The 15,564-nt window shown below is 34.1% G+C and overlaps 3 protein-coding genes across 3 annotated transcripts in view; all 3 read right to left on the bottom strand.

Annotated features, from left to right (window-relative positions):
* Positions 1-4,804: 4,804 nt before the first annotated feature.
* Positions 4,805-8,269, bottom strand: LOC104773224 (glycerophosphodiester phosphodiesterase GDPDL1). Its single transcript, XM_010497806.2, has 8 exons — positions 7,973-8,269; positions 7,446-7,739; positions 6,730-7,350; positions 6,605-6,643; positions 6,216-6,500; positions 5,928-6,073; positions 5,343-5,829; positions 4,805-5,259 (listed from the first exon to the last, which is right to left on the bottom strand). Exons 1-8 carry the CDS (start codon positions 8,103-8,105, stop codon positions 4,970-4,972), a joined length of 2,295 nt encoding a protein of 764 aa, XP_010496108.1. The 5' UTR covers positions 8,106-8,269; the 3' UTR covers positions 4,805-4,969.
* A 4,263-nt stretch (positions 8,270-12,532) lies between these two features.
* Positions 12,533-15,555, bottom strand: LOC104773226 (protein SUPPRESSOR OF NPR1-1 CONSTITUTIVE 4-like). The gene is made up of 6 exons (XM_019242607.1): positions 15,266-15,555; positions 14,909-15,054; positions 14,339-14,825; positions 14,053-14,262; positions 13,939-13,965; positions 12,533-13,842 (listed from the first exon to the last, which is right to left on the bottom strand). The coding sequence occupies exons 1-6, from the start codon at positions 15,432-15,434 to the stop codon at positions 12,752-12,754; spliced, it is 2,130 nt and encodes a 709-aa protein (XP_019098152.1). The 5' UTR covers positions 15,435-15,555; the 3' UTR covers positions 12,533-12,751.
* Positions 15,481-15,564, bottom strand: part of LOC109125233 (glycerophosphodiester phosphodiesterase GDPDL1-like) — a 5,183-nt gene continuing 5,099 nt past the window's right edge. The window contains exon 8 of the mRNA XM_019242603.1: positions 15,481-15,501. Within this exon, the coding sequence (XP_019098148.1) occupies positions 15,481-15,501 (21 nt within the window). The remainder of the gene's footprint in view (positions 15,502-15,564) is intronic.

Raw genomic sequence — 15,564 nt, 5'->3', positions numbered from 1 at the left:
GTCATGAAAGACTTCAATGAATTTAGTTTGGATGACATTGTGTGGGACTGCACTAGGCGTTCGTGGTCTAAAATACTTACATTATGGCTAACAAGGATCCTGCATTTTGATATTAAACCTCAAAAATTTGTCAGATTAAAGAAAGCATCTTAGAGCATGTGCAGTGCATAGATACTCAACAACTCTCTCAAAAACTAATATTTTTTTTTTAATTATTTACTTCAGTTTCAAATAAAAATAAAAATTTAAACTATTTATATAAAAAAGATATGTGGACAAGATGCTTTTTTTATTCCGACAAATTTTTGAGGTTTAATATCAAGATATACTATCCTTATTTTGCAGCCATAATGCAAGTATTTTAGACCACGAACGTTTAGTGCAAATCCCATATAGTAGGTCTCTCAAGGGTTTTCAAACGTTCTCAGTTGAAAATCGATTATATATTTCTCTTACTTTTTAATATATTATTAATTTATTTTTATGAGATTTAACTAATAATTTATACACTGCACTTGCTCTTATCATTGCTAGACACAAGGGGGACAATTGGGTACATTTCCCAGAGATGATTTCAAGACTTTATGGGAGTGTCAATATAAGGATTAATTAACCCAGAGCATGTGCATTGGTGGAGGACAATTTTTGGTCCTTCAAATATATTAATTTTATTTTGAGAGTTTCTTAAGTTTGGTATGAGCATTGGTGTCTCTCAGAGTTGGTCTCCTGGAAAAAATAATAGTATTATTAATTTAAAAAATTAATTATTTAAATTAATAAATAAAAACATATTAAAGTTTTAATTTAAATAAAACATATAACATTGACATTAAAAACATTAAAAAAATAAAAAGTTACAAAAACTTGAAAAAAAAACAAAATATACAATTAAAACATGAAAGATAAAAAACATAAACCATACAAACATCAAAGATAAAAACAAACATTTTATTCAATTCATAGAATTTTTTTAATTAATCTTCATTATCTGGAAGATGTCCAAAATTAGTCCAAATATGTTCAATCAAATCTTTTTTTAAACGTTCATGGACTTTTTTATCCCGAATTTCTGTAAGACGAGTAATCGTTGTGCTCATATTTGAACTCAAACTGGCGGCACCGACGGTATATGTTTGATCCACATCTTCTCCGTGTTGAAATTCAGAAACAATGTTTCGGTAACTGTATGTTCCTCGTTCATCCTCGACAATCATATTATGGAGTATTATGCATGCTCTCATAACATTTGCTATTTTGTTTTTATCCCATAAACGAGATGGATTTTTAATAACGGCGAATCTAGCTTGCAAGACTCCAAATGCACGCTCAACATCTTTCCGCACAGCTTCTTGTTTTTTAGAGAAGAGAGAATTTTTCATACCTTGTGGAAGCCGGATAGATTGTATAAAAGTGGCCCATTTAGGATAAATACCATCGGTGAGATAGTACGCCAAATTGTACTCCCTTCCGTTGACAAAGTAGTTGACCTCCGGAGCTTTACCGTTAAGAATGTCATCAAAAACATTTGATCGATCTAGAATATTAAGATCGTTCATAGTACCTGGAGCTCCAAAAAAAGCATGCCATATCCAAAGGTCGTACGAAGCTACCGCCTCCAGCACGATTGTAGGTTTTCCGGTTGATCGTGAATACATCCCTTTCCAAGCTGTTGGACAATTCTTCCACCCCCAATGCATACAGTCAATGCTCCCAACCATCCCGGGAAATCCACGTTTTTCATTTTCATAGAGTAGTCTTTCTAGGTCGTCCGGTCTGGGACGTCTTAGATATTCATCGCCAAACAACAGGATTATTGCGGCGGTAAACTCGTGCAAACATTTCCGAGCTGTTGAACCACCAATTCGTACATACTCGTCAACTGTGTCGGCGGCAGTACCATATGCCAATTGGCGAATTGCTGCAGTACATTTTTGTATAGGTGACAGACTAGCCCGACCGGTTGCATCCTGGGATTGACGGAAATACTCGACTTCTGTAGAGAGACGTTGCACAATACGCATGAACAATGGCTTGTGCATGCGAAACCGTCGCCGAAATAAATAGTCCGGGTATGTTGGAGTATCACTGAAATAATCATTCCAAAGATTATTGTGGCCTTCTTCTCGGTTTCTTGGGATAAAAATCCGTTTGTGCGGCTCTGTTGGTTCTTGAATGAGATTAGAATTTTCGGCATAATTATCAAAATATGCATCAAAATCATCATCCATACCATCTCTTTGGTAGTGATAATGGTATGATGAAGATGCCATTTAGAAAAAAAAGAGAAGTGTAGATCTTGTTATCTTTTTGAGGAGAAATCGAGTAATAAAGAAAAAGAGAAGTGGAAATCTTGCCTAGCTCATTTGTTTGGTTTTGTGTTACAAAAGAAACATATATATAGCAAATGATTTTGTGTTACTCAATCCGTGATGATCCGTGACTTCAAGCAATGTGACAAAAGCAATAAAAACAAAAGCTTGTGACAAAATCTTGTGACTACCACAGTAATGATCCGTGACTTCAAGCATATAACAAGGATACCACAAAAGCAATACAAAACCATCAATACAAAAACCATCAATACAAAACCATCAATACAAACAATATGCTATCTTTAAGTGACGCTGAGGAAACTCATGAACAGCAAACAATATGCAAGGTATAGTCAGTTTAACATAAAAGAATCAACATTATCCAAACAAAATAACAACAATCTTAGAGACAAAGCCAGAAACTCATACACTCATCCAGCTAACCCCAGAGACATAATCTAAAAAACTAATTCGAACCAAAACTGAGACATAATCCAAAACCCTAAATCTAAACAAAAATCAGAGACATTTGCAGCGTAAACCCAAAGATAAAACTATTATCGAGAACAATCGAACCAGAGACTAAACAATCAAAGACCAGACGTACCGAATCAGAGGAAAAAATCGAAAATACATCAAAATTACTAAATCGAAAACCCTAAACTAATCACAGAACCCTAAATCGAGAGATTAAATTCAGGATAAATAATCGAAACCCATAACCCAAAATCGAACTCTAATAACAAATCAGAGACTAAATCGAGAACCCTAAATCGAGATACAATATCGAATCCCAGAAACAATATAGCAAACCATAAAATTGAACACGAGTAGAACACTAACCTCCTTTCAATTGATACCGGCGGATAATCTTCTAGATAATACCGCAGATCGATTCGGATGCTTTCGCCGGCAAAACAAGTCGCCGTCGAGAGAGATAGAAACAAGAGAGAGAGAGAGTCGGAGATAAAAAAGAGAAGTCGATGGTTCAATTTTTTTCTATCCCCTACCCAAACAACACAAACAACTCAGAGCATGCCACGTGTAACGAAGGACGGACAAATAAATGTCCCCTTTGAAGGAACGTTCCTTCGCATAATCACTCATTTCGATCTAAATTAAATCGTTTTATTACGAAGGACAAAGCATATATACACTGATGCAAATGCTCTCAGAGAATATAAAAACAGTCACTCCAAGAAAAGTTAAGGACCTGTATCTTCCGAAGTATATATCGGATCTTCCTGCATCAATCAAATGGCACCAAAAATAAAGTCAGCTGGAATTGGAAACATAAAACATAAAATTTACTAGTAACTACAGAAACTTACCACTAGGTTGATATTGTGGTACGCAACTATCTCCTCCTGGTGGTTAGGTTACGTTACGTTGCAGCAAATCTCTGTGGTACTGTTGAAACCACAGATTTAACTAGCGGATGAACATTCTTGACACGGTATCTTACGGATCACCAGCTTTACCTCAAACCTATTGCGTAGAGCACTTTCCAAATGGGTCAAATTCAAATTTCTCTCGTTGGGGAAGAAACTCAACGGAACATTAACTGTGAAGTTGTCATTGCAGGAATCCTGGTAATCAAGGCTTTTAGACATTGAAAAATGACCTAAAGCAGGGCTTGTATAACTTGAGCGGTAAGAAATCTTAGGATCACAGTTGTATAAATCGGCGAGGCTCCTGTAGGTTGGGGAAAGCTCACAGATTTGAGATGGCAAGGTTGTGGTATTGAATTTAACAGATCATAAAGAGCCTAAAAATTATGATCTGGCAAGTCTCAGAGTATCAGATCTTTGAGATGTTTAGAAAAACACTGTACTCGTAGTTTGAGATGTTTAGAGAGGTGTTGTTTTTTTCGCAGTGAAGCTTGACCAACGGATGACCGCAAGGTTTGGAACGATTCCCGGCTGCCCCAGAAGGGGAAACCAGCAGTGATGTTACCACTGAAAGTCTGAAACTGAACGTCACACCACGCAAGTCCTTGTTTGCTTGTAGCGCAAGGAAGGTTGTGGAATAACGAGAAGAGGAAGAAAAGGCGTAGACAAGAAGTGGAAAGATAGTACATGATCTGTTTGAGATATCTGAACAGTAAATCTTGGGGTGATATGGAACAAAAACAAAGAGAGATCGTTAATTAAGATGTGAGTGGTAATTGTGAAGGACCAAGTCAAGGTGAGTGATTAGTAACCGTGGAGTCTTGTAATCATGTCTTTATTAGTTGACCCCCCAAAAAAATAGAAATTGAGATTGATACTATCTCTTATGTCGTAAGTATGTTTGTCTTCATCCTTTAGATGACCAAAGAGGGTTTAGGAGACCGGAAAAGTGGATAATTTTGATCAATTCTTCACCACTACTGTCAACGATTTAGCTTGAAACATTAAATGTTCTCTATTACTAGCTGCAGTATACATTGTTATGTGTGACAATTGTAAGATTGAAGATATTTATTTAGTTAACATATTTATTCAAGATAATGAACATTAAGTTTAAGAAATAAATTATGTTACAAAAAGAAATAGTATTTCTTAAAATGTACAAACAGCCAAATTATAAACTGATGATGATAAGCAAGTACTATAACCAAATGACATTAATCCAAAGTATAAATATGCACACAAGAAATAGAGAGGAGTATGTGATCACATATGTAGAAGAGAGAAGAAGAAAATAGAGAGGAGAAGAGATAGTGTGAGTCGGGTTTGTCCGCTAGGTGGTTGTGCAATGGTTGATGGGGTTCCAGGGGTTGAGGTTGGGGCTTTTGGAATAACTGGAGGTAACGGTGGCTCAGTGACATCACCATCTGTGAAAACCGGGTTTGGAGCTTGTGCTGGAGGTAAGGACAGAGGACTCACAAGAGTATTTAAGAGGTCACCGGGTTGAATGGCTGACATGTAAGGTGGTATTACTTTTCTGCCCAAACATCGATTCCCTGAAGAAGATAAACAAAGTTAGGGATTGATGTTAACATTTTGTTGATGTGAGATCTTTTGGTGTAAATTTTGGATCACTTACTTTTGTATCTTGCAGCTGTGTAAGGGAACTCGGTGATGGTTCCATTGATACCAGCTCCAGAGATATATGAGTTTATCTCAACAGTGGCATCAGTGAAGAAGTCATATGCTTGAGAGACAAATTCATTCCGAAATAGTTCCACATAAACAAGGAGTTGAGACTTCTGGAGTCTCTCCACAACATTGGTTTGCCCAGTGAGAAACGAATCAGATACAGGAAAGACTGATGCTTTGTTGATGACAACAGCGTTAGCGAATTTCTTTATGTCTTCAATAGCCGAGTCACGAATATCACGAATGATTTCCTCAATTTTGTAGACAGTCTCATACTTGCTCTTGTTTTTGAAGTCAACTAGAACAGAACTGTTCGTTGACTGAATCATGACCTTTGTTGTTGTATTTCCATTGGTGTAACCAGCTTCTGTGAGCGTATCGAGAACCGCTTTAACCACGTCGAGCCCTTGCTTCTCTCTCAAGTATGCCGCATTCTGAGGGCCACAAAAAAAAGTGAATTTATCTAAGGTCCAGTACACGAGAACCCATTGATTAAATCTCACGACTAAGAGGTACAGACACCAGAACCCACCTCTACTCTGATCAAAACACCGGAGAGAGAAGTGGATTTTTTTGCTAATTCTAGGAACTCAGAAAGTGAAATAAGCTTCCCTGAATTTCTTTCATTCGGATTCCTAAACATATTGGAAGATTCCCTGAAGGGGTTTGATATAGCAGCTGCACAAAACATGGGAGAGTAGTGAAACATGGGAGAGTAGTGAAATTTCAGGCATTTGCTAGAAGAATGTGAAATTTTTAAGACAACAGAAGGTCTCTTACTATAAATAGAGTGAGCAGATTATTAAAGAGTAAAACTTACGAGTCAAGTTTTGGATCTCAGGCCATGTGAGACTAAAAGTGTATATTCCAACATCTGAGCTAATCTCAGGAACAGTAGTTGAAAGGTTGCTAAACTGACTTTGGGCAACCAGTGTGCTGTCCTTGAGATCTGCCGTACTTAAGCAAAAGCATTTACCGTCGCTAGACATTTGGACAGAGCAATCGATAACATCAGCACCATCTTTAATTGCCTTCTCATATGCCAAGTTTGTACATCTAGGATAGTCCCCACTCGCACCATCTTTTGATATAACAAGAAAATCCACTGAGGCATGAACCATTTGGTAGATGCTTAAGTCAGTTATAAGTTTGTTTTATATTTTTGTTCGGTTAGTAAGAAAATAAAAAAAAACTTATCTCATTAATTACCTTGTTTTGTAGCGTTTCTGCCAATGTGGGCGAAGCAGTCTGAGATATATGAAAATGTTTGGTTTTGAGTATTTCCAGCAAACTTTGAAGGAAAAGATTGTGTACATAGAAGAAATTTGGCTTACCAACGGATGCAGATGCAGTTAAGGGAAAATCAGAGAGCATGCCATCGACAGAGAAATCGCCATTGTCCACAAAAGATAGATACTCAGACACTGGATCGAAACTGTAGTTATAAGCGAGATCAACATCATTTGCGAAACCTGACACATATACTTCTAATCCTGCTATGTGAGCATCTTGAACTAAGGAAGTATGAGGAACCAAGTACTGCTTGTCAACGAGTCGCAGTATATATGACTTGGGAACAAGAATCCCTGAAGCAAACGTCTTGACAAACGTTAGGTTACTCAAGATAGAACCGTATGTTTGGTTGGTTGTCGGCTCGATCTCTTCTTTCCTAAGAAACTGGAACACAAAACTCGGTCCATTACGCTTGAAACGGCCAGCAATTTTCATAAAGAAATTCACTTCAGGGGAAGAGATGAAGTCCATGGAAACAGTTCTTGAAGTTGATAATAGAAAACTGCTCATGCTTAAATTATGTTGTTCGTAGAACGCATCGTGCTGGACATTTAACCAAAAACCTCCTTGTGGCTTAATCTGCTCGGCTACATTTTGAATCGTGAGAATCATATTTCTATTTCCATCGAATTTATCTGATCGCGATAGTATTCCTCGGATCACTGTGGTGAAAAGTAACGTGTAAGAAATGACAAGAAATACCAAACATTTTTTTGTAACACTCTACGAATGCACTAACTGAGTCATAAACACTTACAGGCTACATTCTGGAGATCTCTCAAGGTGGAATCAATGGTGAACCAACCCTGAGTAGTGACTCCATTAACCGGGTAAGATTTTTGACCATTTGGGTAAACAAATTGAACAGTTGAAGCATTGGCCAGATTTAAATCGGGATAGCAAATCCCAACTCCATCTTTGGTTAGCTGAACATCACACCATAGAACAACATCGGCTACACTTGTCTGGATTGCAAGATTGTAAGCATCAAGACTCGAATCCGGTAACAATCCAGAAAACCCACCACGAGCAATCACACGTGGAACTTCACCTGGTGAATAAATAAATAAAACGTGATCCTAAGTTACTTTTAATACGTGGAACAGTATTATGTTCCCATAATCAAAGTAATTACTTAACCTTTAATATTTGGGAACTATCTATAATTAATCCCAATTCTACTACACATATATGGATAAAGCAAGAAAGTTACTTGAGTACTAAATCAAAAGTTTCTTAAAAACAATGCACAAAAGAAGGAGAGAAATGAGAACAACTCTTTACCAGTGAGCGTCTGCCATCGGCTTCTTGATCTTTGAGCATCAATTTGAGTAGCAAACAGATGAATTAGAACAACGCCACAGAATAAAAGCGTTGAACATACGAGCTTTGTCTGATTGCCTGGCTTGGAATTCATCGGTAACTTACATAAATGGAAAAGAAAAAGAAAATAATCTAGACTTATCGTTAATGCATTGAACCCATAGAGGAGATCACACACAAGAGTTTTATTTTATATAAATCAATTGGCTTTATTAGTTGACTCATTGACTCATAGTGAACAAAATACAGAGAGACTCAAGAGCGTTAAAACATGTGGCTTAGTTTATCAGTTGACGCAAAGTGGACCAATAGAGAGAGACTAGGCTTAAGTATAAAATAAAAAAAAGGTTTTATTAGTTGACTCATAAAGACTCGTCTCTTCATTGGGTTATTTTTATAAGCCAAAAACAGAAAATTGAGACAGAGGAGAATATTGGTTATGATAAAGATAGTGGTCATTTGAATAGTATTGGTCATTTGCTTGATCAACAATCATATATATATATATATATAAAAGTAAGGTTTCACTCTCTCCTTATTGGTCCACTTGGCAATGCAATTTTAACAAAAAATATATTTATATTAAAACACAAATTTAAAAACAATTAATTTTCATATTTAACTCACATAATATAAAACTGAAATCATATAAATTCCCCCTATAAATTATGCATTAACTTTATTTCTCCACTAAGTTGTATTAACCAATTGTATTAAAACAAAACAATAAATGAGAATTGTAACTCTCATTTTCTAAATATAATTTTTTCATCATTTTTCTTCTTATAAATACTCATTATCTTAGTCTATCACTCTTTCATTCTCTCATCTTCTTCCACTACTCTCAAATATATTTTTTTTTGTTTTGTTTTGTTTTGTTTTGTGTTTTTTTTTGTCATTGTTGTTGTATGGGTTATAAAAAATCAAATCAAATATCATTGTAAAAGCATAGTTTTAGAGTTTGTATGATATGTATATCTTATATATATTTTTTAATCTTTTAAAAGGTTTATATTCATTTTCTATTTTATATTAACATCTTATAAGTCATTATTTTCATACTTTCTTACAATATTCACTACACAATAAGATCATGAAGAATTCATATAATTTTATAAGAAAACAAATTTAGTTTGTCAGTTCAAAAGTAATATTTTTTTATTTTGAAATATTATGTGTAAGTGTTGAGTTTATATCAACAAACAACAGAATCATGTGAATTTTGATTCGGCCACTTGGTATTCCTTTTATTTTAGATTATAAAAAATTAAAATATTTATTTATAATTAAAGGCATGTAACTCCATTTAACTCAAATGTAATTCATATCCAATAATTGTACATTAATTCATTCCTCCTACTAACTTATTTATCTTTCAAGAGAAAATATTTTTGGTTAAATTTTAATATTTTTTAATTATTTTGGTTGGCTAAACTTATATTCATATTTTGGTTGGCTAAATTAATATATTTCTCATGTAAAATTATTGTTTATAATATATTTCTCATTTCAAAGTTTAAAGCAATATATCATATATATAAAAGTAAGGTTTTGGTCTCTCCTTATTAGTTGATTTTCATTTAATGTTTCCTAATTTTTTTATTTTTTTATTTGCTTTCTAATTGCTTTAAACAATATTTAAGACCCAATAAACACAATACAATTAACTCACACATTAAAATAAAATTATAACTGAAAATAAAATAAATTATGCATTAATCATATTCTACCACTTAATTTGATTCAAACACAATAAATTATGCATTAATAATTTCTTTTCATATAAATAAGCATTCTCAATCTGTCATTTTCTCATATTGACATTCTTTTACTCTTTCATTTTCACATTCTCTCATTCTCTTCTACAATACCTCAAATCATTTTTTGTTTTTTTTTTTTTTTTAATTTTTGATTTCTTAGTTTTGTTGTATGGGTTGTAAAAAACAAATAAAATATCATTGTAAATTTTTAATGCTAAATTTTAATTTTAGAGACTACATGATATATATTTTAAATTGTTCTTCTTTTAAAAGATTGATCTCCATTATCTAATTTGGATTATTATCTTATAAGTAATCATTCTCTCCTCCTCTCCCACCAATATCAAATGTTGTTATATCTCATATGTGTTGTAACTTGTAAGAGTTTGATTCTATATTTTAATTTAGAAAGTATTATATATATTTAACATTGTTTTCAATTTTTATTTTATTTATATAAAAATAAAATATTTCTTTTATATTTCTTGCCTTTCTAATCTATTCATATTTATTTTTTAAATTTGCATAGTTAAATTTAAATTCACATATGTTGGTTTTAACAAAAAAATCAACTTTATTTGAGAATTAGATGTTTCTATTCATTTTTAAACGATCAATGTGTAACATAATATATATAAGCATTTTGTCTTGGAATCACAAGTTTCAATTCCATTGCTTAACTCCATGGTTAAACTATAATATATGTTGTCCTATTTGTAGGAACAACAACATACTTATTTAATATATTTAAAAGAGCAGACGATTAATCGAAATAAACATTTCTCTAAATTTTATAATTCAATCAGTGTGAGTGTACTTATTACTTTGAAAACCCCTTATATTGAAGTTCATAAAATCATATAAGAAAACTAAAATACTATGTCACTTCAAATTTGGAAGGAAACACTTGGTATTCTTTTAAAAAAAAGTAAAGACACATATAAAAATTTATTAATATTTAACTCACTTTAAAGGCATAAAAGGTCATTTAACTCAAAAATAACTTCTATCCATTAATTCCATACATTCCTCCCACAAATAATATATATATATATGTTCAAGATTATATTTAAATATTACAGAATTTTTTAGTTAGCTAAACTTATAGTCACATATATACAATATATATACATAAGAATTTATATTACTTATTAACACCATAATTCGACCTATTATTTGTTTAACTCATAATTGGTTTCAAAGCCAACTAAAGAAAAACAGAAACGATCTTATTAATATTAGACCAAAAAATGGACATACAAACATAATCACTTATACAGAAGATAATTATTTTTAAAAAATAACTTATTATTGCAACATCAACGTATGAAGGGTTTACATAAGCAGTTAATTAGAAAATCTAAAATACAATAAATGTATTGGAAACAATATCAGTCAATGATAAGATTGGATCCTCAAAAGCAAGAAATAACATCTTCATAATTCATAAAAAAATAAACGTCACAATTGTACACATCTAAACGAAATGGTATAAACATATAATGTATAAATACAAATGACTGCGAAGCCCGTATATGCCTAATTAAAACGGAATAATACAAAAGAGAAAACAAAAAAGACCAAAAAACAAGAAAGTGCCAACTACACCACAACCCATGCATTGCGTGGGGAAACACGTAGTGATATATAATATTTACCCTTCAACAATGATAAACCTTTTTGTATACCACACCTAAACGTTTTTATTCTCCGAAAATGAGGTATAACATTGGAAAAGAATCTTCAGTGGGCCTTGGGCATTTGTCCTCTCTGCCAAACATGAAATCAAATCTGTAGTGGGACTGAGATAGGAGACTTGCCGGTAAACCAATACCATACTATCTTCATCCTCTAAAGCAGACCCTAGAGGGTTTAGTCGTGTAGGAGACTTCAAAAGTCAATAACTAACTTTATCAGCTCTTGATCACCGCTTGAAACTTTCAATTTCAAGTATACATCAAACTGAATCAATTAAGTTTTTTAAAAAATAGATTTTTAGCATTTAGGTTTAGCAATAATGACCTATCGAGTACTCGGATGAATGTTTGCGATCATGATTCTATCGCTCTGATCCCACAAATGGGGGTTTTTAATTAAATATATTTGACATAATACATTATTTTTTTATTACTATCTCCAGTGAAATATAAAATAAAATTTGTTAGAAATATTCTTTTTGATATATTCCATTTCAAAATATCGTTTTTTAGATAAATTTCATTTTTGTCATTCTTTAATTTTTGTGACTATTTTTTTTCTTTTTGTCAACAAATATTAGCTCAAACAAGCCAAAGGGAAGAGACATTGTTTACATACAGAACATGATGCGGAGATTTGCGCGCATGGCATGCCAAACGATCCGCTTTTACATTTGCCTAGGAATAAAAGATAAGGAAAAAGAAGAAAATTCCTCCCTGTCCATCTTGATATCATCTAGGTACGTCAAACGCCAAAAAATATTTTAGTTAAGGAAATGAAAAAAAATTGTCCACCAAACAATTTCTGACATATTTTCCTCCCAAAAAAATTACTGTGCTTTTATAAGATTTTTATAAAGTTTTAAACGATTTAACAATATTTATAAAGTTTTTGTAAGTAGAAGCCTTATAAAAACCTTATAAAAACGACTTATAAAAAACTTTATAAATTTTTTATAAATACTTTATAAACCCTTATAAAAAAACCTTAAAAAAACCTATTAGAATGAGTGGTCACAATTAGAGATTTGTTGTATTAGTTAGCCTTAGATATATGTATTAGCTAGCTAAACATAGTTAATAGATTAACTCGGCTCAATTTTTTTTTTCGAGCCGAGTGAAATTAAACTAGTAGTAAAACAAACGCTAACTAGCTTAACAACATATATAGTAAGGATAACTAGTTTAACATAGTACGGATAATATATGACATTTTCAGATATTTTCATGCTATCATAGCATTGCTATGATAGGTTCCATGGAGACTTCTTGGATCATCCTTCTCAGTAAACAGAGATATCCTCTGAAAAAGTTGAAGATTCTTGTAGAGGCAGTGTGGGAATTGGAAAAACAGGCCTAGGAGGGATTTCTAGAGCATCCAAACTTCCTTCCATCATCTCTACAACTCTATTCATTGGTGGACGATCTGTTGGGGAAGGTTGAATACACCACAAACCTACCAATGTCATCTTCTTTGCTACCTCTTCTTCTTCGTTAGTGATTCCAATCTCAATATGCCTTTTGGACTTGCCCAACTCAAGATCCTTATATACCCATTCAGGAAAGTACATCGAACTTGGGTTAGAAGCAGCAGGAACTTGATTAAAATTTTCTTTGTCTCTTGCACCAATCATATCGAGAACCAACATTCCATAGCTATAGACATCTGATTTGTGCGACACATTCCCATAAACTCTGGAGATCATCTCTGGTGCAATGTACCCTACAGTACCTCTTGTATCCAGCAATGACAAGATGCTCTCTTTGTTCTCACATAGCTTAGCAAGGCCAAAGTCTGAAACCTTGGGGCAAAAATTGTCATCTAAGAGCACATTTTGTGGTTTAATGTCAAAATGTACAATCCTTGTTTTGCAGCTATGGTGCAAATACTCTAGACCACGAGCAACTCCTAGCGCAATTCTGTATAGTGTCGTCCAATCCATATTAACGGAGGACTTGCCTGAGATGAACTTGTCAAGTGACCCATTTTCCAAAAACTCATATATAATTGCTCTTTTAGAACCTTCAGCGCAGAAACCAAGCAAGGAGACAATGTTGAGATGAGAAGTTCTGCTCATGCTAGCAACTTCATTGATGAAGTCTTCACCATTGCCCTTTGATTCTTTCAAGACCTTCACCGCAACCATCCGGCCGTCACTAAGTGTTCCTCGATAAACTATTCCAAATCCGCCTGTTCCAACCACTTCAGCAAATGACTTTGTAATTCTTTTCACTTGCACATAAGTGTAGTGTTTGAGTGGAATAAGAGCTTTCAAGTTCGGTTGTCTTGGTCGTGTTTTCCTCTTCCGAAGAAAACAGCAAAATTGTATTAATAATACCAGGAACAAAACAACTCCAGCTACTGTACCCGCAACTAGAAAACAGAAAAATTGTTAAGTAAGTTATGTACTTTTTTTTTTAATCTTGGAAACGAAAACATTTTGAAAATTCTCTCGCTATGAAAACTCACCTATGCGAATTGTTTTGAGCAAATTCCCTGTACAACAATTGAAAAGGTTGAATTTGTCAGAACAAAAAGTAACTCATCTCGAATTAGAAAAAGAAAAAAAAGTAAAGAACAAACTCTGAGGTTGTGCAATAGTTGATGGTACTCCATACGCTTTTGGAATAACTGGAGATAGTGGTGACTCAGTGACATCACTATCTGTGAAAACTGAACTTGGAGCTTGGGCTGGAGGTAAGGAATTAGAACGATTCACAAGTTTTAAGACGCCACCAGGTTCAAAAGGGGACATGTAAGGTGGAATATGTTGTCTCCTCAAACATCGATTCTCTGCAGGGGATAAATAAATTTTAGGCTTTGGTGTTAATCCTTTTGTGTCTTATCTTGCAAATTTTGGATCACTTACTTTTGTATCTTGCAGCTGTGTAAGGGAACTCGGTGATGGTTCCATTGATACCGGCTCCAGAGATATATGAGTTTATCTCAACAGTGGCATCAGTGAAGAAGTCATATGCTTGAGAGACAAATTCATTCCGAAATAGTTCCACATAAACAAGGAGTTGAGACTTCTGGAGTCTCTCCACAACATTGGTTTGCCCAGTGAGAAACGAATCAGAGTCAGGAAAGACTGATGCTTTGTTGATGACAACAGCGTTAGCGAATTTCTTTATGACTTCGATGGCAGAGTCACGAATATCACGAATGATTTCCTCAATTTTGTAGACAGTCTCGTACTTGCTCTGCTTCTTGAAGTCAACTAGAACCGAGCTGTTCGTAGACTGAATCATGACCTTTGTTTTCGTATTTTCATTGGTGTAACCAGCTTCTGTGAGGGTATCGAGAACCGCTTTAACCACATCGAGCCCTTGCTTCTCTCTCAAGTATGCCGCATTCTGAGGGACACAAAAAAAAAAACATAGTTATTTGGAGTGTCATTGATAAAATCTCAAGACTAAGAGGTACACAAGAACAAGACCTCTACTCTGATCAAAACACCGGAGAGAGAAGTGGAGTGTTCTGCTAATTCTAGGAACTCAGAAAGCGAAATAAGCTTCCCTGAATTTTTCTCATTCGGATTCCTAAACATATTGTAAGAACTCTGGTAAGGGTTTGAAATAGCAGCTGCACAAAAACGTGGGAGAATAGTTATTGTAACTCTCAATCTAGAAGAATGTGAAATTGTTAAGAAAACAGATATTTTAGCATCTTATATGTAACCATTTTTAAGTTAAGTAAGAGTACAAACAGAAGTTCTCTTACTACTATAAATAGAGTGAGCAGAACAGACTAGCATTCATCTGACACAGGTGCAATATTTAAGGCAGAAACTTACGAGTCAAGTTTTGGATCTCAGGCCATGTGAGACTAAAAGTGTATATTCCAACATCTGATCTAATCTCAGGAACAGTAGTTGAAAGGTTGCTAAACTGACTTTGGGCAACCAGTGTGCTGTCCTTGAGATCTGCCGTACTTAAGCAAAAGCATTTACCGTCGCTAGACATTTGGACAGAGCAATCGATAACATCAGCACCATCTTTAATTGCCTTCTCATATGCCAAGTTTGTACATCTAGGATAGTCCCCACTCGCACCATCTTTTGATATAACAAGAAAATCCACTGAGGCATGAACC

The sequence above is a fragment of the Camelina sativa genome, unplaced genomic scaffold, assembly GCF_000633955.1.
Source record: "Camelina sativa cultivar DH55 unplaced genomic scaffold, Cs unpScaffold00495, whole genome shotgun sequence".
In the NCBI taxonomy this organism is placed as follows: domain Eukaryota; kingdom Viridiplantae; phylum Streptophyta; class Magnoliopsida; order Brassicales; family Brassicaceae; genus Camelina; species Camelina sativa.
The sequence above is the reverse complement of the archived record's forward strand: the minus strand, read 5'-3'. Positions and strand labels throughout refer to the sequence as shown.

What these genes read in the sequence shown, in the direction of transcription:
- LOC104773224 (XM_010497806.2), bottom strand. Translation starts at nt 8,105, where the DNA reads ATGAATTCCAAGCCAGGCAATCAGACAAAGCTCGTATGTTCAACGCTT. An exon ending in GTGTTTTGATCAGAGTAGAG is followed by an intron (nt 5,830 to 5,927) that starts GTGGGTTCTGGT and finishes TGTGGCCCTCAG; the next exon opens with AATGCGGCATACTTGAGAGA. An exon ending in CACAGCTGCAAGATACAAAA is followed by an intron (nt 5,260 to 5,342) that starts GTAAGTGATCCA and finishes TATCTTCTTCAG; the next exon opens with GGAATCGATGTTTGGGCAGA.
- LOC104773226 (XM_019242607.1), bottom strand. Translation starts at nt 15,434, where the DNA reads ATGTCTAGCGACGGTAAATGCTTTTGCTTAAGTACGGCAGATCTCAAG. An exon ending in GTGTTTTGATCAGAGTAGAG is followed by an intron (nt 14,826 to 14,908) that starts GTCTTGTTCTTG and finishes TGTGTCCCTCAG; the next exon opens with AATGCGGCATACTTGAGAGA. An exon ending in AACTATTGCACAACCTCAGA is followed by an intron (nt 13,966 to 14,052) that starts GTTTGTTCTTTA and finishes ATTGTTGTACAG; the next exon opens with GGAATTTGCTCAAAACAATT.